This window comes from Lepidochelys kempii, chromosome 9 (genome assembly GCF_965140265.1).
Source record: "Lepidochelys kempii isolate rLepKem1 chromosome 9, rLepKem1.hap2, whole genome shotgun sequence".
Classification (NCBI taxonomy): domain Eukaryota; kingdom Metazoa; phylum Chordata; order Testudines; family Cheloniidae; genus Lepidochelys; species Lepidochelys kempii.
The window spans coordinates 50,652,484-50,676,287 of NC_133264.1; the positions used below are offsets into that span (position 1 = coordinate 50,652,484).

The 23,804-nt window shown below is 52.0% G+C and overlaps 1 protein-coding gene across 1 annotated transcript in view; it reads left to right on the top strand.

The window, feature by feature from the left end:
* TSPEAR (thrombospondin type laminin G domain and EAR repeats) overlaps positions 1-22,234 on the top strand; it is an 86,064-nt gene extending 63,830 nt beyond the window's left edge. The window contains exons 8-12 of the mRNA XM_073358810.1: positions 1,734-1,920; positions 8,037-8,266; positions 15,748-15,935; positions 19,867-19,968; positions 21,391-22,234. Coding sequence (XP_073214911.1) covers positions 1,734-1,920; positions 8,037-8,266; positions 15,748-15,935; positions 19,867-19,968; positions 21,391-21,544 — 861 coding nt within the window. The 3' untranslated portion in view covers positions 21,545-22,234. The remainder of the gene's footprint in view (positions 1-1,733; positions 1,921-8,036; positions 8,267-15,747; positions 15,936-19,866; positions 19,969-21,390) is intronic.
* Positions 22,235-23,804: the final 1,570 nt, after the last annotated feature.

Below are 23,804 nucleotides of genomic sequence, written 5' to 3' on the forward strand. Positions count from 1 at the left end.
TCTACCTTTAATACTTTTAATTGTAAAACCACAAATGTTGGCCGAATACTGCTGAAAATGGGAAAATATTAGGCCAAAAACTGGAAAGACATATGGTTTTTGGCTGACAATTTTTCAGTTTTCTGACCAAAAGTCGAAAATGTCCTGGAAAAACACACACTTTCTGTAGAAAAAATTTATTGAATGAAAAATCCAATTTTCCCTTGGAGGGGAAAAAGGTTTCAATGGAAAAAGTTTGCCCAGCCTTACTAGAAAGCTGGTCTTCTCCATCCTAGGAAATATAGCGAGGTCTGTAGCTAGCTAGGCAAATAGCTGTCATGGCAGAGTGTTTTCTGAGCAATCAAGAACCGGCGGAGCAGAGTTTCTGTAATGCTTTTGTGGGATTGTTAACTAGCTGTGTTATGGCTGAGGTGGTGACCACCAAAGATGTACTCAGGAGATATACATTAGGTGCCCGGCTCTACCCCAAGACACCTTGTGTGACGTTCCTTTATGCCTCATTTTCCGATGGGAATAATATCACTTTCCTGTGGGGGGTGCATTCTCGTCCTGGGGACAGTCAGTGGTTAGTCCCTGAGGTCTGGAATAAAACAGAATGAGTTTATTATGTGCCCTCACTGCTCTTTGCCCAGGTGCTGTGAGCATAAATTCAGTAACGTGTATGGGGTGCTCTGTGAGCACCACAGAAAATCCTTTACATAAAGCCAGTGCGGTACAAGCTTCCTCTGACTGTGGGTGTTGTGGCAGACATATTCATAGGCACCCCACTGCGGGTGATTCACACAAACACTCATGTATTGAGTGTGGATGCATGTGCAAGCATCGGAGCTGTGCTATGCAGGCCAGGATGCTGGTGGCAATGCTGAGCGTTTGCACGAGCTCCATGGGTTTGCCTGGTTTTGTAAAGCTAACCTCAGACAGCTTGGAGTTGGATATTAGCTAAGGGAAGTGCCAAAATGAAGGGATGCTTATCTGAGCTAGCACCAGATGCCGTGGGTCTAATTGGTCAAGCTAGAAGCTGCAGATTCAGAGGTGGGGGAAACCAGTTAACATTGCTTTTCTGAACCTCAGAAAAAAACTTTCTTTGAATTTGGGGTCCAGGTGGACGGGGCTCTTCTGTTACCCAGTAGAGCTCTGCAGAGCAGCCTCACCTTGCAAGGAATTTGGGGTGTCCTTCAGAGCGATACGGTGGTAACTGTTAACCAGGAGAACTCACTTCCCCTCTTCCCCCGTGGACGCAATAGACATCAAAGATATCATTGACAAGGGCCAGTCTGAGCCCTGGCTCACGGACCTGGAAGGAAAGGTGGGCAGACAGAGACTAGGCCTACTCAGAATGCCTCCAGCTGGTGCCACAGAGCCCCGTTGGGGCACAAAGCAGCCTTGGTAGAGTCTTTAAAAGGGCCCAAATGCCCTTTCCCCTCTGTCCGTTCTCTTCCGCCCTTTCCCTCCATGCCTCTCCTCCCTCTCCCTCCCCTCTGATGCAGGGACGGGGAGGGGAAGAGAGAGCTGCTCTGTGTGGCCAGCAGGGGTGCACTTTAGCTGCACTGTCCTTCAGCCCTTCCAGAGAGCAGTAGCAGCCCTGCTGCCTGGCCCTGCCGTGACCCAGTGGGACGTGCCCATGTGCCGCTCCCAGCACTCTGTTCCAAAGCGTGCCCCATTTTCACTGCACCTGCGCTTGATCATTCCCTGTGAGGGGAGAAACTGAGATGTCCTGGCTTGTTATTTTTCAGATCTTCCTAGCAGTGGCTAATTTTGAGCAGAATGAAAGGGGTCAGGAGTTCTCTGTAATTTACAAGTGGAGCCACAGAACAGAGAAATTCTTCCCGTACCAGCGGATCGCCACGCACAGCGCTAGGGACTGGGAGGCCTTTGACATTGAGGGAGAGGCCTTCCTCGCGGTTGCCAACCACCGAGAAGGTACCTTGCCCTTATTCTTCCTGGCAGTGCTCGGTCGGTAGGTGCTGAGTGCAGGAGGTTTAGTGGGATACAGCCATCTGGGACCTGTTGAAGGAGGACTCGGGGACCCATCCTGCCTGTAACACCCCATTTCAGAGTGGGGATGTTCTGGACCGACCTCATGGTGTCGTTAAGCGCCCCGTTATTGTGCAGGCACCTCCACAGCAGGAACATGGGGTGGGATCCTGGCCCCAGTGCCGTCAATGGGAGTTCTGCCAGTGGCCTCAGTAGTGCAAGGATATCACCCATAAAATGCAAACCCTGGGAAAACGCTGTTGTATCTGGTAAGGCTGATGCTTAGTAAAGTTTTAAACAGTAGCCTTTTGCATTCTCAGCGTGCTGTCTGTAGCAAAGGCAGGAGCTAGCCCTGCTTTGGGGGCACTGTTTTGACTGGATATTTGATTCATTTCCATTTGTTTGTCAGGAGAAAGGGTACGGAAGAAGATGTAACAGTAGCTACTGGAATCAGCAGAGACTGATCCTTGTCATGGATGGCTAATGTAATGACCCCGCTAATGTAAATGAAGGGCATTGGACATCCTCTCTTTTACCTGCAGAACCTTCTTACCCCTTCTACCTACAGATAGCAAAGTACTCTGCAGAAATTATTAAACCACTCAGAGAGAGAGAAATATTGTCTGCATCTTACTGAGGTGGGGAAACTGAGGCACAGCATGATTAAGAGTCTTGCCCACAATCACACAACAAGCAAGTTGCTTAGAAATAGACACCAGATCTCCCAGCTCCAGTGCTTTAACCACTAACCATGAGTCTCCCTAACATCTCCTAGAAGGTGGTGCGATTTTCGGTTAGCAAACAAACTGTGGTGATGGGAAGAAATGTGGTCATTGCTGGGAGGAAGGGTGTACAATGATCCATTTTACCCCGTGGGAAATTTCCAATCCCGCCGGCCATCCACACACAGAGCTCCCCTGGTTGTTAGGTCAAAGAGATCCCAATCCCCTGTCATTCATAGGTGACCTCTTCCATCACAGCCCACTTCTAGCCCATCACTGGAACAGCGTCTCTGCCTTGTAGAGATCCCTCTCCCTCTTACCCCGGTGTGGCTGTAGATATGAAATGATACATCTGAGTTACAATTTCCCTTCTCACCATTAAAGTGAAGGATTCCACTTCAGAGGGACTCTGACAAAACTCCTCGCTAATGACCCAGCAGTTGTTGCTTCTCGCTAATCCTCCTGTTTGCCACAGTTCCATACTGAGGCACAATCCCAGTTGCCTCACTGCGGTCCTTGACATGCGTTCCTGCTTCACGCTGGAGAAAGTGGATAGTGTACAAGTGGGTCTTTGAAACACCAGGCCGGCGAAGAAACCAGCGTCTTTCTCCTGTTGAGTTAGCCAAATCGTGTTTCGCTGCACCCAGAAGACCCTTACAAACACCAGCCCTTTAAAGATGCTCCTTCTGCTGATCTGTCAGACGTTAATGACTGTGAAGTATCTGCATCAAAAGGGCACCGTCAGCCTGGCCACATCTCATCCTGAGAGAAAAGTGTCCCTTGAACTCTCAAGTTAGGGCAACCATCGGGAGCACAGAGGCTACCTTGTAACATTCTCCAGAGTACATATATGTTCTTGCTACATACTCTAGGGTAGTTGACTAACTGTTGCTTGTATTGACTGCTTGGACTGAGAGTCATGAGCCATTTCTTCATTAGAGTGTGTTTGCATCTGCCCCGCCCCCAACCCCATCCTCTATGGAGTAACCATGAGCATACCATGCTGGCCTGACTTCATTCCATGTGTTCACACCGGCGTTTGTGTACCATCAGCTGTGATGATCTAGTGATGGGGATTTGGATACCCCCATACAAGCTGGCTGGGCATTGTGATATCCTCCCTAATAGCTCACCTACCACCCCCATCTGAGGTTTGTTCTGCCAGGAGGGATATTGCAATGGTTTCAATGGATGGGCTGCATTCATAGAATCTCATGGTTGGAAGGGACCTCAGGAGGTCATCTAGTCCAACCCCCTGCTCAAAGCAGGATCAATCCCCAATTTTTGCACCAGATCCCTAAATGGCCCTCTCAAGGATTGAATTATGTGGCATCATTCCTAAAGGCTCGTCAGAAGAGTTTTAAAGAGATAGTACTTCTACTGGGGAGCAGTGAAAACACACTTGGTTTCCCAATGGGTTAAAATAATCTCTGAAAGTACCTTTCCTCTTACACAGTCTGCATCTCCCGCAATAACTCGCTAGGCTTTATACAGCACTTTTCATCAGTAGGTCCCAAAGTGCTTTACAAAGGAAGTCGGTATCATTCTTCCCATTTTAAGGGTGGGGAAACCAAGGCCCAGAGAAATGATGTTCCTTGCCTGGTCGTCTTGGCAGAGCCAGGAATAGAAGTCAGGTCTTCCACTGAGTGCTGTAGCCACAGTTCTAAACGCTGTATCTGACCGCCAGGCAAGGCCAGTAAGAGACACCTGCCAGGGGGGAGAGAGCCCCACAACCCTGGAGTCTACAGGCTCTGTCGGCCGCAGGAGTAAAGACAACAGTTGCCTACGGAAAACCTAGAACTAGCAAATATGGGCTGGTGAATCTGAGCGATGAATCCTGTGTTTGTAATGGGGAATTGGGGGCATCAGCAAGGAGTGGGAGGAGACCTTGGGAGCCATTTCGTTTCCAGGGGAAACCTCTGCTTTGCAGCTGGAATCCTCAAAGCCTCACATCATGGCCATGATGCGAGGGAGGTGCAGGGTCTAGTGGTTAGAGTCCTAGACTGGGGTGTGGGAAATGTGGGGTCAGTTCCCTGCTGTCACAACCTGCCTGTGCGACTTTGGGTGAGTCACTTAGCCTCTCTGGGCCTCGGTTTCCGCATCTGTAAGGTGGGCATAACAGCCCTGCCCTACATATGTTACCCACTAGGAGGTGCTCAGGTGCTGTGGTAACAGGAGCAGATAATTACCATAGATAGACTCCAGCTGTCAATCATTCTCCTCCCCCGGGGAACGTCTCTAGGTGTAATGCCTGTGCACCCCTTCACTCATCAGCATGGGGGTTACATAGGACTTACGTGTGCCCAGACCTTGTGCTGGCCTTGCATGGGGTGAACATCATTATTTCCCCATTATTTCCCCAAAGTGTTCATGTTGCTGTCACATCATCTCCTCTCCGTTGGCCTCTAAGAGCAGCGTATTTTTCCCCGTGTGTCAGCTGCATCTCCAAACATCATCAGCTAAGGGCTAGTTTTCTCAAGCGCTGGGCATGTTTGATCCTGTGAGGTGCTGACCACTAGCCAAGCATTTAAACACATGCTTACCTTTAAACTTCAATGGGATTGGGCCTGGGGCTTGGTTTCAGTGGCACGCCTCGCAAACGCCAAGCCCCCTGGACTGAGTCCCAAACCCTCAGCACCTCGCAGGATTGAGCACTGGTGGTCTTCAGCTCCCACTGAGCGCTAGCTTGTGTCCATACTAACAGGATGCAGGAGTTTGGACTCATTCCACACACTGAGGCTAGCCATGAAGTTGCAGCGTGCTGCCACCCAGAGGGGAATGTTAGTATAAAACCACGAGGCCTTCAAATTATTTAACACAAAAGGGCCGCAAGTACCGCTCAGAGCTCTGGCGACGGTAAAACGAGTGACTAGCCAGTGGTTTAATCAGATTCATGAAAATAGCTGAATCTGTCTGAAAAGCACTTTGCTCTACTATTAGTGGTACAAGCACAAAGAAAAGAGCAAGGTTTGTTAAAGGGTTAGGGTGGTTAATAAATGCATAGGTTGGAAGGCCAGAAGGAACTGCTAGACCAAGTAGTCTGACCTCCTGTTCACCAGAGACCAGAGACTTGCTCTTAGTGATTTCTGCATCCAGCCCATATTCGTGGTTGAGCTAGAGCATATTATTAGAAAGACTTCAATCTTGGTTTAAAGACTGATTTCCCCCTGAGAAATGATCATGCCCATAACTGAAACCTCCTTGATATCTATTTTTCTTCTATATCTGTCACCTTCTCATTTTATCCTTCTGTAGTAAATAAACGGTACAAACAACCACTCCACTTCTCTGCAGTTAAAAAAATGAGCGATTAAAAATTCGATAAAAAATACAGGTTTAAACTGGTGTGCCTGAGAAGGACTGAATCTCTGCACTGCTGCAAATATAAAGTGGAAAGATTTATTTCAGCCTTCTCACTGTAAATCAAGCAAACAGCCAGCCATCCCGCGTGACCAGCTGTGCAATAATTAGGCATAGAACCACAAGAGGAAGGAATCGGAGATATTGACAGTATGTAATCAGTGGCCTATGAAAACTATCAGCCCTGCATTTTTAGGGGCCCACCATTACACACATACTTGTAGGAAAAGAAAATTCAGGAAAGAGACTTGTTTTAGCTCAATGACAGTATGAAAATCAAAAGGCTCACCTTTTATTTTCTATTATAATAGATCATATAATACAACAGAAAAATGTTGCAACAAAAAGTCATTTCAAAAGGAAAAACTGAAAATGTTTCATTGTGAAAATGCCGAGACGGAACACTGGGATTGCTGGAACTATTTTCTCTCTTTGTCGCTGAACTGTTGGTGAAATTGCCATGATTTTGTGACGCGTTTAGATTTTGATGGAACTGCATGTGCCGATGGAACACTGTTGGGCTGTAATTTTTCAGACCAGCTCTAGTCCTTGCGCATGCATTAGTATGCATTAGGCTGTGTGCTAAAGGCAGGCTGGAGTGACTCTCACGTTCGGGCAGCACTATGGTCCAGGAGAGCCTGGGGGTGGGAGCTGAAAGGTGCTGGGTAACTCCACCGAGGAGAGATGAAATGGAAGCCCCCAAATCAGGCCGCCCAGGAGGTTACTTTGCATGGTGAGGAGGATGGAAGGGAGGGTAGAGAGCTCTATTCTCAAGTGTTTTGCTGGGAAAGGGAAAGCTGGCAATGCAGCCAGCCAGTTGGGCCAAACAGCATTCTCTGTGTGTCACCCCCTGTGCCTGGTCACAGTGCTAGCACCAATCACTTTTTCTCCTGCACGGTGGGCTTTGGAACCAGGTTTGGTATTTGGGAATGAAGTTCTCTTGCCTTCGCACCGGGCTAGCGCCACGGCTGCCGCCCAGAGGTACTCAGCACAGTTGAGTCCAAAGGTCACTTTAAGCAAACTTTGCATCAGGCGGATGGGGCTTGTCTAGCCCCTTGCATGACTCAGAGCAGACTCAGGACTGCTCTGTGTTATGTCTGGCTGCCCTCAGCCCTAAGGAGTTATTCAGGCAGTTAGGGAGCGCCATGGCATAGGGATAGCCTGGCATGAGCTGCAGGACGGTCTAGCTGCCCCAAGTACATGCCTAGGGACTCAGATGGGCACACAGGTGGGGTGATTAGTCCTTCCCACAGCTCATGCTGCCAGGGCTGCGTTCTATTTTCAGTGCACTAGCTCAGGGAGCACTAACACAGTACGTCTCTGCGAGCTGGCCATCACACCCCAACCCAAAGCGTAGCCTCACCCCTAGATGTAAGAGCTGGTAGAGCCCAGTCAGGGTGTGTGCGCGAACAGGCAGGACCACGCTGTAGTGTCTATATCTGTACACGCACAGAGAGGAACTGATTGTCCCTTCTGTTGATCCCTCCTGTGCAATATTTCCTCAGGTCTCTCGGAAGCAAGACTGGTCCAGTCTCACCCAGCAGTTTTCCAGGGTGAATGGCACATCCCCAGCTGCCTGGTGTAGCTGGGACATTCCCTTTGAAGTGCAACATTTCAGTGGTGCCCAAGCACCAAACTCAGTAGCTGCACCCCTACTGAGTGGCAGAGGGCTGCAAGGCACTGTTAGAATTGCCCCCACATATCCAGGAGAAGTTTCCACTTAGGTATTACTTACTCCTCATTGTCCTTGCTGGGTTAACGCTGTCATTAGCTGAGAGAGGAACTGAATTGGTAGCGTCTGCTCCTTTGCTTCTTGGGAAGAAATGAGTCCCTAAGGGACAGACAGCTTAACTACTTTCCCCCCTTTCGTATATTTCTTCTGATCCTTCGCTAGTCTCTGTCAAGTTACTGTCTCATTTCTTTTGATCACCGAACTGCATTCTGTTTGCTAACGCCCTCTTCTTTTTCTGTCATTCCCAGGGGATAATCACAACATCAATAGTGTCATATATCGGTGGAACCCCAGGACTGGGCTTTTCGAGGCCAACCAGACAATTCCTACCTCTGGAGCCTACGACTGGGAATTTTTTACTGTTGGACCTTACTCTTTCCTAGTCGTGGCCAACACATTTAATGGCACATCTACAAAGATCGACTCCCACATCTACATCTGGCTCGGTGGCTCCTTTCAGCTCTTCCAGTCAATCCTGGTAAGAAGTTGCTAGTAGTCAGATTTGACTTCCCTTTCGCACTGAGTAGTTCCAGTGAGTTTAATGGGACTTCCCAGCTAAGTGAGGCCAGCTGGATCTGGCTGTATGAGGAGGTGCATGGCTCATGCAGGCCAGTGGGATCTGGCTGTAGGAGGAGGTGCGGCTCATGCAGGCCAGTGGGATCTGGCTGTAGGAGGAGGTGCGGCTCCCGGGGCCAGTGGGATCTGGCTGTAGGAGGAGGTGCGGCTCCCGGGGCCAGTGGGATCTGGCTGTAGGAGGAGGTGCGGCTCCCGGGGCCAGTGGGATCTGGCTGTAGGAGGAGGTGCGGCTCATGCAGGCCAGTGGGATCTGGCTGTAGGAGGAGGTGCGGCTCATGCAGGCCAGTGGGATCTGGCTGTAGGAGGAGGTGCGGCTCCCGGGGCCAGTGGGATCTGGCTGTAGGAGGAGGTGCGGCTCCCGGGGCCAGTGGGATCTGGCTGTAGGAGGAGGTGCGGCTCATGCAGGCCAGTGGGATCTGGCTGTAGGAGGAGGTGCATGGCTCATGCAGGCCAGTGGGATCTGGCTGTAGGAGGAGGTGCGGCTCATGCAGGCCAGTGGGATCTGGCTGTAGGAGGAGGTGCGGCTCCCGGGGCCAGTGGGATCTGGCTGTAGGAGGAGGTGCGGCTCCCGGGGCCAGTGGGATCTGGCTGTAGGAGGTGGTGCGGCTCCCGGGGCCAGTGGGATCTGGCTGTAGGAGGTGGTGCGGCTCCCGGGGCCAGTGGGATCTGGCTGTAGGAGGAGGTGCGGCTCCTGGGGCCAGTGGGATCTGGCTGTAGGAGGAGGTGCGGCTCATGCAGGCCAGTGGGATCTGGCTGTAGGAGGAGGTGCGGCTCCTGGGGCCAGTGGGATCTGGCTGTAGGAGGAGGTGCGGCTCATGCAGGCCAGTGGGATCTGGCTGTAGGAGGAGGTGTGGCTCCTGGGGCCAGTGGGATCTGGCTGTAGGAGGTGGTGCGGCTCCCGGGGCCAGTGGGATCTGGCTGTAGGAGGAGGTGCGGCTCCCGGGGCCAGTGGGATCTGGCTGTAGGAGGAGGTGTGGCTCCTGGGGCCAGTGGGATCTGGCTGTAGGAGGAGGTGCGGCTCCTGGGACCAGTGGGATCTGGCTGTAGGAGGAGGTGCGGCTCCCGGGGCCAGTGGGATCTGGCTGTAGGAGGAGGTGCGGCTCCCGGGGCCAGTGGGATCTGGCTGTAGGAGGAGGTGCGGCTCCTGGGGCCAGTGGGATCTGGCTGTAGGAGGAGGTGCGGCTCATGCAGGCCAGTGGGATCTGGCTGTAGGAGGAGGTGTGGCTCCCGGGGCCAGTGGGATCTGGCTGTAGGAGGAGGTGCGGCTCCTGGGACCAGTGGGATCTGGCTGTAGGAGGAGGTGCGGCTCCCGGGGCCAGTGGGATCTGGCTGTAGGAGGTGGTGCGGCTCCCGGGGCCAGTGGGATCTGGCTGTAGGAGGAGGTGCGGCTCCTGGGGCCAGTGGGATCTGGCTGTAGGAGGAGGTGCGGCTCCTGGGGCCAGTGGGATCTGGCTGTAGGAGGAGGTGCGGCTCCTGGGGCCAGTGGGATCTGGCTGTAGGAGGTGGTGCGGCTCCTGGGGCCAGTGGGATCTGGCTGTAGGAGGAGGTGCGGCTCATGCAGGCCAGTGGGATCTGGCTGTAGGAGGAGGTGCGGCTCCTGGGGCCAGTGGGATCTGGCTGTAGGAGGAGGTGCGGCTCATGCAGGCCAGTGGGATCTGGCTGTAGGAGGAGGTGTGGCTCCTGGGACCAGTGGGATCTGGCTGTAGGAGGAGGTGCGGCTCATGCAGGCCAGTGGGATCTGGCTGTAGGAGGAGGTGCGGCTCCCGGGGCCAGTGGGATCTGGCTGTAGGAGGAGGTGCGGCTCATGCAGGCCAGTGGGATCTGGCTGTAGGAGGTGGTGCGGCTCATGCAGGCCAGTGGGATCTGGCTGTAGGAGGTGGTGCGGCTCATGCAGGCCAGTGGGATCTGGCTGTAGGTGGAGGTGCGGCTCCTGGGACCAGTGGGATCTGGCTGTAGGAGGAGGTGCGGCTCCCGGGGCCAGTGGGATCTGGCTGTAGGAGGAGGTGCGGCTCCCGGGGCCAGTGGGATCTGGCTGTAGGAGGAGGTGCGGCTCCCGGGGCCAGTGGGATCTGGCTGTAGGAGGAGGTGCGGCTCCTGGGGCCAGTGGGATCTGGCTGTAGGAGGAGGTGCGGCTCCTGGGACCAGTGGGATCTGGCTGTAGGAGGAGGTGCGGCTCCCGGGGCCAGTGGGATCTGGCTGTAGGAGGAGGTGTGGCTCCTGGGGCCAGTGGGATCTGGCTGTAGGAGGAGGTGTGGCTCCTGGGGCCAGTGGGATCTGGCTGTAGGAGGAGGTGCGGCTCCTGGGGCCAGTGGGATCTGGCTGTAGGAGGAGGTGCGGCTCCTGGGACCAGTGGGATCTGGCTGTAGGAGGAGGTGCGGCTCCCGGGGCCAGTGGGATCTGGCTGTAGGAGGAGGTGCGGCTCCTGGGGCCAGTGGGATCTGGCTGTAGGAGGAGGTGCGGCTCCTGGGACCAGTGGGATCTGGCTGTAGGAGGAGGTGCGGCTCATGCAGGCCAGTGGGATCTGGCTGTAGGAGGAGGTGCGGCTCCTGGGGCCAGTGGGATCTGGCTGTAGGAGGAGGTGCGGCTCATGCAGGCCAGTGGGATCTGGCTGTAGGAGGAGGTGCGGCTCCTGGGGCCAGTGGGATCTGGCTGTAGGAGGTGGTGCGGCTCCCGGGGCCAGTGGGATCTGGCTGTAGGAGGAGGTGCGGCTCCTGGGGCCAGTGGGATCTGGCTGTAGGAGGAGGTGCGGCTCCTGGGGCCAGTGGGATCTGGCTGTAGGAGGAGGTGCGGCTCCTGGGGCCAGTGGGATCTGGCTGTAGGAGGAGGTGCGGCTCCTGGGGCCAGTGGGATCTGGCTGTAGGAGGTGGTGCGGCTCCTGGGGCCAGTGGGATCTGGCTGTAGGAGGTGGTGCGGCTCCTGGGGCCAGTGGGATCTGGCTGTAGGAGGAGGTGCGGCTCCTGGGGCCAGTGGGATCTGGCTGTAGGAGGAGGTCCATGGCTTATCGTCTGGGGACAGACCGACAACCTCTCTCTTTGTGCGTGAATTGGTGAAAAAAGCAAAAGCTGCTGAGAGCGTCTCCTTTGATCACGGAACTCGTGGAAGCCTATTTTGTGCCCACTGAAGACAAAAATCAATATAGAAAATTAATCAAGCTTCTTCCTTCTCACAAAACATACACCCTTCCCCAGCTTTGTTCTCTTGTCTTTTGCTACTTGAGTGTAATAGCCCAAAGTCTGTCTCCTGCCTTCCAGGGATTCAAGACAATGCTAGATAATAAGTGTAGAGAGAAGTGTTCTCTAGTCCCATGGGGTACTGCTGGGGTTTTCTTTCCTAAAGACTTGCCGAGTTCAGGTTTTTTTTGTATGCAGTGGCAGTGTTGCTAGCTGACATCAGTGGCTGGGAGGTACCCCCTTGGGTAAGGTGCCAAACTGGTTTGGGGCAGCAGAGGAGAGGAACAGTAGAGTGTGGGGCGGGGGGGCTACATGACCTCGGCGTCGACCCCAACCCCATTACACACCTGCTTTCATCAATGCACATATTAGTGTTTGCTGTCTGTACAGTTCCAGTCGTGTGCCAGGCACTTTAGAGACTGCTGAGAAGACAATGTCCATGCCCCCACAGGCCGAGACCCGAACATACAAGCTGAGGAGAAGAGCTGGGGGCAGCTCCTTGAATGCTGCCTGCCTTTCCTCACAGCTTTACAGCAGCTCCTAGTGCATCCTGCCATGGGCTGACTCAAACATGAAGCAGAAACCATGTGAACATCAAACAAGCCCAAACTCGCCACAGCTATTTCTGATCACTCTAGATGTAGAAAAAGTGACTTATACAGCCCCTGCTGTGTTATCTTGCTGGGGGAAAACATTGCTGGGTGGGCGGGGATCTCCCAAGTCACTTTGCGGGCCGCTCTCCAAATCAGCAGAGCAGCGGGGCTCAGTGGGCTGATGGAGAGAGCAGCCCTGGCTGAGACAGCAGCGTAGTGCTGTCTACATCCCTACAGAACTGTTAGGCTCCGTCTCTCTGCCCTTCTCTTCATACACCTCTGCCCTCTCAGGCCCTGTGTTCCCCAGCCCATTAGCCAAGCAGCATCCGACACTGATGGTGAAACTCTAGCCCTCTGAGGTCTATGGGAGTTTTGCCATTGACTTAAATTTCACCCTCATCCCGTTGACTGGAGCAGTCTCTGCTGAGTGCTGGGAGTTTCTTTCTATCTCCAGGAGCTGCCTTCACAGCAAGAGCAAGAACACAGTGTAGGTTTCACCCAGCTCCTGGGTGTTAATCTGCCAAACTGTCCTCGTTTTAAAAGCAAGTACCCGTGCTTGGCTGGTCTCCTTGCCCAGCCCTTAGAGCTGCAGTCTGTGCTCTCTGAGGGTGACATCCAGGGCAGCAGCTACTGGGGTCTCGCTGGATCTAGAGTAAAAGTTCTGCCTACTGAATAATAGCCTGTGTTCCTAATTAGTCAGAGCCAGGGTCCAGAAAAGTAAGAGAATCACTGAGGTCACCTGCAGTATCCTTCTGAGAAAACAACTGGCTGAAATCAGCAAATCGCTCGCCTGGTGGCATTGCCACACCCTTGTACAAGGCTTCTTGGAAGGTTCATTATTTATACAATTTCACCTTCCCTCCCTTCCATGTGATTTTTAAATCCATGATGAGGGTGCTGAGATTTCAGTCCCTGGAGGACCGGGGCAAGGAGTGTTGTGAGAGGAATTCTGGGTTTACTGAAACACTTCGCTATGAGAAAGAGCCACTGGAGGATTCGGAAAGCTGCTGCTCTCCGCCAGTTACCAGCAGCAGGACTTGCTTCAGGCCGTAACAGCCAGTTCCTGTGTGGATGTTGTTTTTGGCAGGGCATGATTGCTCTCTTGGGGTATGTTCTCTCTTTCACAGAGGAGTATTTAACAAGCTCCAAATTGCAACCAGTGAAATGTGGCAGCTACATTCTCACAAGGCGGAGATGCATTTCAGTCCCATTTCTTGGATGCTGCTCCATGTCTGGAGAGCTTGATTTCTTTTTAATGGGAAATTGCAAACTCCCAATTTGATTTTAAAATTTACCCTTAAGATTTGTGAAAATCCCTAGCCTCCCTAAAGCAGCAGGAGCTAATAAAAGGAACAGAAAGTTCAGAACTAAAGCTAAGCAAGCTATGCCCTCAACATCAAATTGCCTGGACATTGATCTTCCAAAGCGTGTCACTCTAACACGTAGGGCTTCCTATCTCTCTGTTTCACTTTGTGGGGAGGTTGTCACCTAGAGACTCTGCTAGTGTTGGGGAGGAGAACCTGTGTCCCAAAAGCCTGTCCTGGAGCTGCCAGAATCTCTTCTCTTTCACAGCTTTGCTCAGATTATTTTGTGACAATTGTAGCCTCTGGATCACCAACTCTGAAACAGCGTGTACGACATCTGTTCCTGATACATGTATAATAGCATCACAGTGTGAAGCTGCTGGGGATGAGAGGTGATGCACTGTACAATGCTTTGGTCCTTCCATACAACAGCCTTCTCAGGCCTTGATTCAGTAAACCATCCCTCTTCAACCAAGTACCCTTTAAGTTCTGTATGCACTGTAAAGGGACTTAACGCATGCTTGAAGTAAAGCATGTGCTTAAATTCTCTGCTGAAATGTGGCCTAAAACAGGCCTACACACACCTGTGTAATAGGTTTGAGACCTCCATCAAAAATTTATTCATTGAATCATGGAAATGTCAGGCTGGAAGGGACCTCAAGAAGTCACCAAGTCCAGTCCCTTTTATTGTCGCAGGACCAAGTAAACTTAGACCAGCCCTCACAGGTGTTTGTCCAACCTGTTCTTAAAAACCTCCAAGGATGGAGATTCCACATTCTCCTTTGGAAGCCTATTCCAGAGCTTAACTACCCTTATAATTAGAAAGTTTTTCCTAATATCTAATCTAAATCTCTTGCTGAAGATTAAGACCATTACTCCGTGTCCTACCTTCAGTGACCACAGAGAACAATTGATTGCCTTCCTCTTTATAACAACCCTTAACATATCTGAAGACTTTTATCCGGTTCCCCCTGAGCTGTCTTTTCTTAAGACTAAACATGCCCTCTTTTTTATAGCCATTCTTCGTAGTCAGGTTTTCTAAACTTTTTATCATTTTTGTTGCACTCCTCTGGACTCTCTCCAATTGTCCACATCTTTCCTTAAGTGTGGCACCCAGAACAGGACACAGTATCCAGCTGGGGCCTCACCAGTGACAAGTAGCGCAGGACAATTATCTCCTGGATCCTACATATGACACTTGTGCTAATACACCCCAGAACGATATTAGTCTTTTTTGCAACATCCATTGTTGACTCATATTCCATTTGTGATCCACTATCACCCCCAAGTCCTTTTCAGTAATACTGCCACCTGGCCAGTTACTCCCCATTTTGTAGTTGTGCATTTGATCTTTCCTTCCTAAGCAAAGTCTTTATTGAATTTATGCACTTGTCTTTATTGAATTCCATTTTGCTGATTTCAGACCAATTCTCCGATTTGGCAAGGTCATTTTGAATTTGAATTCTGTCCTACAGAGTGCTTGCTACCCCTCCCAGCTCAGTGTCATCTGCAGATTTTATAAGCACACTCTCCAGTCCATTATGGGCACTAGGACCCAGGAAAAGCTGCTTATCCGAGACATTAATGAAAATATTGACTAATACTGGATGCAGGATTGGCCCCTGCAGGACCCCACTAGGCACAGCTGTCAAAGTTTGACTCAGACTCACAATTTATCAGACCACTCTGTTTTATTAGCAAAGCTGCTCTGCTAATACATTTAGAAGTGAGCCCCCGAGTGGGGCTTGTGTCTTTTAATTTATACAGTTTTTTGGAGAACAAGTTACAGAGAAGTTACAGACAAAAGAAGAAAAAGATTTTAGTCACCACCCTTCAAGATCCCTGAGACCAGTCACGTATCTTCAATTACCTGCCACCCTTAACAATCTCCTTTTACAGCTTCCAGTTAACTTAACTAATTGCCCTTCACACCTTCCATTCTGATGCCTGCTTCTTAGACGTGCTGGCTCTATCTTAATTGCTTCTCCATTCAAAAGCTAACTGTCCCTACGTGTGCTCCCTCAGATACTTTGTTACATGTTTTGGCATGCCCTCTCATATACAATGTATCCAGCATGTCCCCTTATACAACGTTATACTTATACAATGTTATACTTCCACACACCCTCCACAGCAAACCATTGAAAACTACCCCCGAATATGGTCTTTCAACTAGTTGGGCATCCATGTTAAGGTCGTTTCATCTAGACCCCATTTCCCTGGTTTGTTTATGAGAACGTCATGTAGGACGGTGTGAAGAACCTGACTAAAATCTAAAGATATGTTACCCAGGTTCGCTTTTTCGGTTCATTCTAGACTTTTGGTGCTGCCGACTGGGAGGCCTTCCCCATTGGAGACAGAATCTTCCTCGCGGTGGCTAACAGTCATAGTTATGACAGTGCAACGGTAGTACTGAACAACTACTATGCCATCAACTCCTCCATCTATGAGCTAAACATCACGGCACAGATGTTTGTCAAGTTTCAGGATCTTCTCACCTACAGGTACCAACTCTCTTTTCAGTGCAAAAACATCTGCACTGGGTCCCGGAGAGCTCCCAATTTAACCTCCTTTCCAGTGATCACAGAGTCAGACATTTGTAGATTTTTCAGACCAGAAGGGACCGTGACCTCCTGCATAGCACAGGGCAGAGAATTTAACCCAGGGATTCACATAATACCGGCATCTGCCAGGGATTGCACTCATAGGCATAGTTTGACTGCTATACTGGGGGTGGGAGGGAAGCGCACCCATGCACATGCAAGCACCCACACGTGCATGCTGAAGCCGGTCCCCTTGGTCACTGGCTCTCTCCCCCCGCCTACAGTTGTACCTGGGCTGCTGGTGCTGGGGGGGACAGAAGGGCATAACGGGGGAGCCCCAGCTGCTGCTGGCAGCCACTCCGGCACCGGCTGCTGCAGTGATGTCCTTGCTCTACTGCTGCTGCAATTGCCTCCCTGCTGGGGCTGCTGCTGCCCAGGGAACGCCCCATGCTGGGCTCCTGCTTCCCCCGTCCATTCCTGTATCCCCTTTTCTTCCCCATCCGCTCCCTCTTCCTCTCCCCTTCTCTTCCCCCTGCCCCAGCCAACTTCCCTTCCCCACTGTCTCTTCTCCTCACCACACCCCCCTTACTCTGTTCCCTCGCCCCGCCCCAAGGGGCACTCATGGCTGTAGAGAAAACAGGTGGGCACTAGGACCCAGGAAAAGCTGCTCACTCAGTCCTGCTCCATCCGTTTCCCAGAGCTGAAATGATGGCAATGACAAAGTCCCCTTCTCTCCCTGGCCCCCAGGCTGAGCAGAACAAGCCCTGCAGGGCAGCTGAGCACTCACAGAAATAGGGGGGAAGGAATGGCATGTGACCCCTCCATGCCTCCCCTGTTTGAGAGGACCATGCCCCAGAGACCCCCCAAATTACACCTATGATTATGCTTCCCCTCCCCCCGGGAAACATGACGAGAGGGAGTCACTACGTAGGAACACCAGGGCCCATACCCTGACCTAGCTTAAATCAGCTGACTTCCATGAACTTCAATAGCTGTGCTGATTTACACCAGCTAAGGATCAGGCCCCCGATTTGGAAATTGAGGCATGTTCCCATTTAAGCAAAGGAGGGAGAGTGTGGCACATGACTGATGACTGGGGGTGGCTGGGGTGCTCAGAAGAAGGAGAGTCCCGTGTTTGTCAATGAAGGTTCCACCAACGCGTCTGTTCCCATCCTGTTTCAATGAACCACATTCTGTAAGAGGAGGACACAGCTGGCCACAGGGGTTATCTGATGTTTAGCAGTTGAGAGCGTAGGTTGAACAACTATCTAGATAGTTACTCTCTCAGGTCTACTAGCGTAGAACTGGGAGAAGGTGGTTAGAGGAACCCCCCACTTTGGACCCAGTTTTTCCCTCCCCACACTGGATTTCAGTGGCTGCATTATATGTCCCCTTTGCACCATATAACAGGCTGCCCAAGGTGCAAGGCAGAGGAGAACCAGGCCCAGTGTCCTATGCAGAGCTCAGTTACAAAGTCTGTATCACCAGCAAAGCCAGACAAGAACAAAAGGAAAAAAACCCTTCATTGTCTCTGTCCATTTCCCTGGCCCTCTGTGCCCAGTGGGGACCCACCATACCCAGGGCCCATCCAGATTACCCAGGGCCCATCCAGATACAAGCACTTCACTCTGCTCCACACATTCCTCTGCACTGAGGTGGATCTTCCTGGCCAGGCTAGTGGGGAGGCCCAGGTCCTTCTGCTGGCAGGGTGTGGGTAGATTTCAGAGTGCCGATCCCAATGGAAGCTGTGGATCATGTGGCCTCAAGGCCTGGCGCTGGAGCTTTGTGTTTGCTGAGACCGGGGACAGAAGGGAGCACTGAGAGGCCGTTTGTAGCTCAGCAGAAAGGAGGCTTCTCCCCATTCGATCTGAGTGCAGACCCTAGGGGGATGGATACATCGTAAAGCCTGATTGGCAATGTAAGAGCCCTGGGCTAGGCAGGATTGCTCTTCCTTCAGCCAGCTGCTTCCATGTCAGAGTCTCCACAATAAACTGAGCCCAGACAAGCCCTCCCTCATGAGTGCTGCCAGCCCTGTGCATTGGCGTAACACCCGCGAGCAACCTGCACCTTGGCAGGTCTTTAACTGAACTCCTCCTCCTGTGGGAAATCAGCCTTTCCGTGGCACCAGCACCATGGCATAGGTGAGCTACTTGGCCATCGTTTGTCAGCCCGCTCAGATGGGGTTCTAGCCCAACATGACCTCAGCTGCTCAAAGGGCAGCGTGCCTCTTTTGGCTGAGACTGAAGCAAGGACGTGTGTTTCAGGCCCCCTGCCGTAGCTGGCTGTTTCTCGCTCCTTCTCACAACCAGCAGCCGTTCCGGAAAAAGCAAGTGGGTGAGTCCTTGGTGCTTTGGCCTGTGTGCGAGCAGTGGCCTTCTCCTTTCCCCAGAGCAAAGCACTCAGGTCATCTTCTTTGGAGCTGTCTGCAGGACATGCGGAGAGGTGCCCCATGAAATCTCTGCCAGCCAATCCCACTGCGGGTGGAGCTTCAAGAGTGGCAATAACAAATAGTGCCAGTCTGGCTGTTCTCAGCCACCAGATTCAAGCCACTCAGCTTAGGACTTCAGCCCGCTTTACAGGGAAGGAAATGGAGGCATCAAGCTTAGTCGCTTCACATCGTCAGGGCTTCTCAGCACTTCTTCAAATCAGGCCTGAAAGCAAGCACCAGCCATACCCGCCGTGTCCCACCCATGCCCTGTCCCGGGGTTAATCAATAGGCGGCCCGCAGGCCAAATCCAGGCCGCCAGCCGCTTTTGAACGGACCCCGAAATCTTGTTATTTACATAGTATTGTTACTGCGGTGTGAAAAATGTTTCTCTGGAGTCTGGACCTTGGCCGAGAAATGTGGAGCTTGACAAAAAATAACTGACTACCCCATTCCCTCTCCACTGACCCACACTGGGAATTTGCTGAATGGTAGCTCATTCTGGAACATGATAGTCAGGAACTAAAATCCGTGAGGATCAATTGTTGAAAAGATTCTTTTCAAAATGTATTATAACTGAAGGCAGCTTGGGGAAAACCTGCCTCTACGTGGAAATAGCTGCATTCCCCTCAGACTGACATAGTTTTTGTAAGTCACTTTTAAGGGAGGAGTGATCTTGCCTCTTCTGTATACAGCATACAGGCCCAGTTCTGTCCTCCTCAGTGCCCAGCCCAGTCATGTGTGGCTCTGAATTTAGCAGCAAGCATATCTCAAATGGAAAGCTTGGCTGTGATCCCTAATCATTCCCTGTATCAGTGCCTCTGGGTCTGGACACCACACTGCAATTTGACCATGCTGAAAGGAGGTAAGATGTTGTCACCCATTTAACTCCTAACCTCTTGTGGTGCGAGATGTCACAGTACAGCCACAGCAATGACCCACACTGTCTGTGTTTGCAAGGCTTGGTATGCTGGCCTTCACCTGGCCAGAGCTGACATGACTCTGTGGCATGTATACCTCACACCCACATATGGACCAGCCACTGTTACCAGAGGCCAGGCTTGCTATGACTGAAGTGCTTGTGGAAAGGGCTGAATTAGCAACTGTTTATCTACAAAACAAGTGCCTTGTGGGCAGTGGCCCAGCAAACTGTCCCACCAATGTGCCTCCACCCTGACCTGGGGAGACCATACCTGTTGGGAGGAGGGTACTTTATACCCATCATCCCTTCCTGCTGCCATGTCCACTCCATGCCAGCTGCGGTCATGGCCTATCTCCTGGGGACACTAGGATCTGGACTGGAGCCACCAACTCATCACAAAGCCCAGGGAATGGCCAGCAGACGGTAACAGCTTTGTGTCTCTGTGCTGCCCTGGGCCGGATGGCGGCTGGTGCCCCGAAGGGACCTGGTGAGCCTCTCTAGGGATGGTTCTAATGACCCATCTGTGTGCTTGCTCCCTATCACAGTGCTCTGGACTGGGAGTTCTTTTCAGTGGGAGAAGATTATTTTCTGGTGGTAGCAAACTCCTTTGACGGATTCACCTTCTCTGTGAACAGTATTATATACAGGTAACTATGCCCGAATGGTGCTACCCCATCTTAGAGCCACAGGCAGTTGGAGAGGCACCGTCAATTGTCTGCAGTCAAGGGCCAGAGGAAATGCAGACAGAGACAGCTCAGAAGGCTCGAGTGATTCACTTCGTCCCTTCACCCTGCTCTGCCTCCTCAGGATCTGGGCTGCTCTGCATGGGGCCAGGTGGCCCAGAAGCAGAGCAAGCAAGAAATGTACAGGGGAGGTTATTCCACCCTCTTCTTCTACTCTTGCTACCTGATTGCAGATCCATACCTCTGAATGGGCCCTAGTGCAAAGCGAGCGTCTTTCTAACCCATGCAGAACTGGGCCATTTCAGCCAAAAGCAGCAAAAGAAGGCAGTGGGCCTGAAGGAGGAGTCAGGGAGAGAAGGAGTGAGACTGCGCCTTCCACTGCTCTCTGGTGGCCAATGGATGTGTTGGGTTCAGTGCCCACAGGCAGTGACTAGAGGGGGGACCATGCAGAGGCCTTTCCCCTCAGGCTTTTCCTGCTGGATGCAGAGCTGGTAACATGCACCCGAGCGAGCGTCCTGCAGGCCTCTGTCGGGCTGGGGACCAGTGCTGTGTGGGCAGTAGCCCCGCGAGCTCTGCGTGCTGCCCCCCTGCAATCCTGACTGGGAGGTGCTACCACCAGGGTGAGAGTCTCCATGGCTGGGCTGCCGGTTGACCTTTGCTGAGCCTGCCCACCTGCTCTCAGTGACCTGTGGGGTGGTGCTGACCCTGGTCACTAGGGCCTGGACTGAGGCCACCAAATCCATTTCATGTAGGCCACCCCACCCAGCCATCAGGTGACCATTCTAGGCCACTACTGGGCAATTTTTCAACCATCAGCCTAGAGGGAAAAGGTTCAGTATTTCATGACCAGTCACCAGTGCCTCATCGTCTGGAGGGGGGCAGAGGTATGAAGCTGTTCAGACTGGGAATGAATCCGGTGTCTGCTTCTGCACAAAACATCCCTGACAGGAGAGGTCTAACACAGCACCAAGCCTCGAGCAGCAGGATCTTCCTCTAGTTCTGTTCCAGTCACAGCCCTTCCAGATAAGGAAGCATGCAATGGAGTAATGGGGGCTGGGAGGGGCCAATGCATCTTTGTGGGACAGCGTTTCTGTCAGTTTGAACTAGCAAGGGTCTGTCTACGCTGCACTCAGAGGTGTGACTGCAGCACGCTCGGACATACCTGAGCTAGCTTTGGTCTAGCTAGCTCGGCCCATGCTGCAGCAGCTTCACTGCTGCTGTTATTGGAGCTAGCTAGGTCAGAGCTAGCTTGGGTGCTTCTACACCTGCTGCAGTCCCACCGCTGACTGCAGCGTAGACAGCCCTTCAGAGTCACTAGCGTGGGGAGGTGCCCAGTGGAGATGCAAGCCCATGCTATGGGTATTAACGCTATCCTCTGCGCTGCAGGTGGCAAGGGTATGAAGGCTTCGTAGCGGTTCATCGTCTTCCGACGTTTGGCTGTCGAGACTGGGAAGCGTTTCACACAACAGCGGGCTCCTACCTCATCTACTCCAGTGCCAGGGAACCACTCTCCAAGGTGCTGAAGCTGAAAACCATCTGATCAGATATTCAGTGATGTCTGTTTACTGCCAGGAGCGGGACAAACCCAGGCAAAGAGGTGACTTGTCCGGCTCTGCCCAGGCTAGAATTATCCCCCTGCAGGAAATACGCCAACTCAGGAATGCTGGGAAAGTCTGAAGCCTCAGTGCCAAATCCCTGGGGTTGGTTGAGCTGTGCTCTGCGCAGGACCTGGACAGATCGGGGAAAGTGGTTCTATGGCACCTATCCCATTCCTTCATCCAGGAGCTGGCCGGGGCACCATGCGAGCCCAGCTATGGCTTGAGCTAGATGGCGGCCGTCAGGCTGGTGCTATTCTGAGCTCCACGGATAACATGCAGCAGGGGAGATGGTCCGAGGGCACAGTCTAGTCCTACATTCAAACCCATCCTAGGCAGCCATCCTCTAGCTCACTCTGCAGTAGACCCCAGCGGGTGAGAACACCAGCTCTGAGGAGTGTCCAGCCTCCATTGGATTGGTCTGATGCACGAGCCTTGCATGGTTATGTCCTCCAATAACGCTGCCCATGTCCTCCAAGGTGTATTGATTCTTGTTTCCATGCCCACCTGCCTGTAATGCTGAGGAGGCGTGCAGTGTCTGTCTAACCTCCTCCCATTACTATAGTTGTTTCCAGTTATTCCCTGTACGTGACGGGTTCATCTTGCAGAAATCAATAGGTATATTTTACAACCACGCTGAGTAGATGGAGATGTGATGATTTATCACCTATAATGATAGAGGCAGCGGTGACAGTTCCACAGTTACGGCTGCACTGCGATTTGCACTTAGAGGGATTTTAGTCATTAGAGTAGCAGGTCAGATCCTCAGATGGTGGAAATCACTCTCACGCCATTGGGCCCTCACCCCCCAATCTGGCAAAGTCATTTTCCCATGGAAGTGTCTGTTTAATTGTTTTAGTAAGAGATTCAGTCAGTCACAGAGGGAATGTTGCAAAATGCTCCAGTTGCAATTTTGTCCTGTTTCGCTCATCCTTCTTTGAGGTCCTCTGCTTAGAATCATAGAAGATTAGGGTTGGAAGAGACCTCAGGAGGTCATCTAGTCCAACCCCCTGCTCAAAGCAGGACCAATCCCCAATTAAATCATCCCAGCCAAGGCTTTGTCAAGCTGCGCCTTAAAAACCTCTAAGGAGGGAGATTCCACCACCTCCCTAGGTAACCCATTCCAGTGCTTCACCACCCTTCTAGTGAAATAGTGGCTCCTAATATCCAACCTAAACCTCCCCCACTGCAACTTGAGACCATTGCTCCTTGTTCTGTCATCTGCCACCACTGAGAACAGCCTAGCTCCATCCTCTTTGGAACTCCCCTTCAGGTAGTTGAAGGCTGCTATCAAATCCCCCCTCACTCTTCTCTTCTGCAGACTAAATAACCCCAGTTCCCTCAGCCTCTCCTCATAAGACATGTGCCCCAGCCCCCTAATCATTTTCGTTGCCCTCCGCTGGACTCTCTCCAATTTGTCCACATCCCTTCTGTAGTGGGGGGACCAAAACTGGGCACAGTACTCCAGGTGTGGCCTCACCAGTGCCAAATAGAGGGGAATAATCACTTCCCTCAATCTGCTGCCAACGCTCCTACTAATACAGCCCAATATGCCCTTGGCCTCCTTGCCAACAACTGCTGACTCATATCCAGCTTCTCGTAATCCCCAGGTCCTTTTCTGCAGAACTGCTGCTTAGCCAGTCGGTCCCCAGCCTGTAGTGATGCATGGGATTCTTTCTTCCTAAGTGCAGGACTCTGCACTTGTCCTTGTTGAACCTCATCAGATTTCTTTTGGCCCAATCCTCCAATTTGTCTAGGTCATGCTGGACGCTATCCCTACTCTCCAGCATATCTACCTCTCCCCCCAGCTTAGTGTCATCTGCGAATTTGCTGCGGATGCAATTAATCCCATCATCCAGATCATTAATAAAGATGTTTAACCAAACCGGTCCCAGGATCAACCCCTGGGACACTCTGCTTGATACCGGCTGCCAACTAGACATCGAGCTGTTGATCATTATCCATTGAGCCAGACAATCTAGCCAGCTTTCTATCCACCTTATAGTCCATTCATCCAATCCATACTTTTTTAACTTGCTGGCAAGAATACTATGGGAGACCATATCAAAAGGTTTGCTAAAGTCAAGATATATCATGTCCACTGCTTTCCCCATATCCACAGAGCCCGTTATCTTATCATAGAAGGTAATCAGGTTGGTCAGGCATGACTTGCCTTTGGTGAATCCATGTTGACTGTTCCTGATC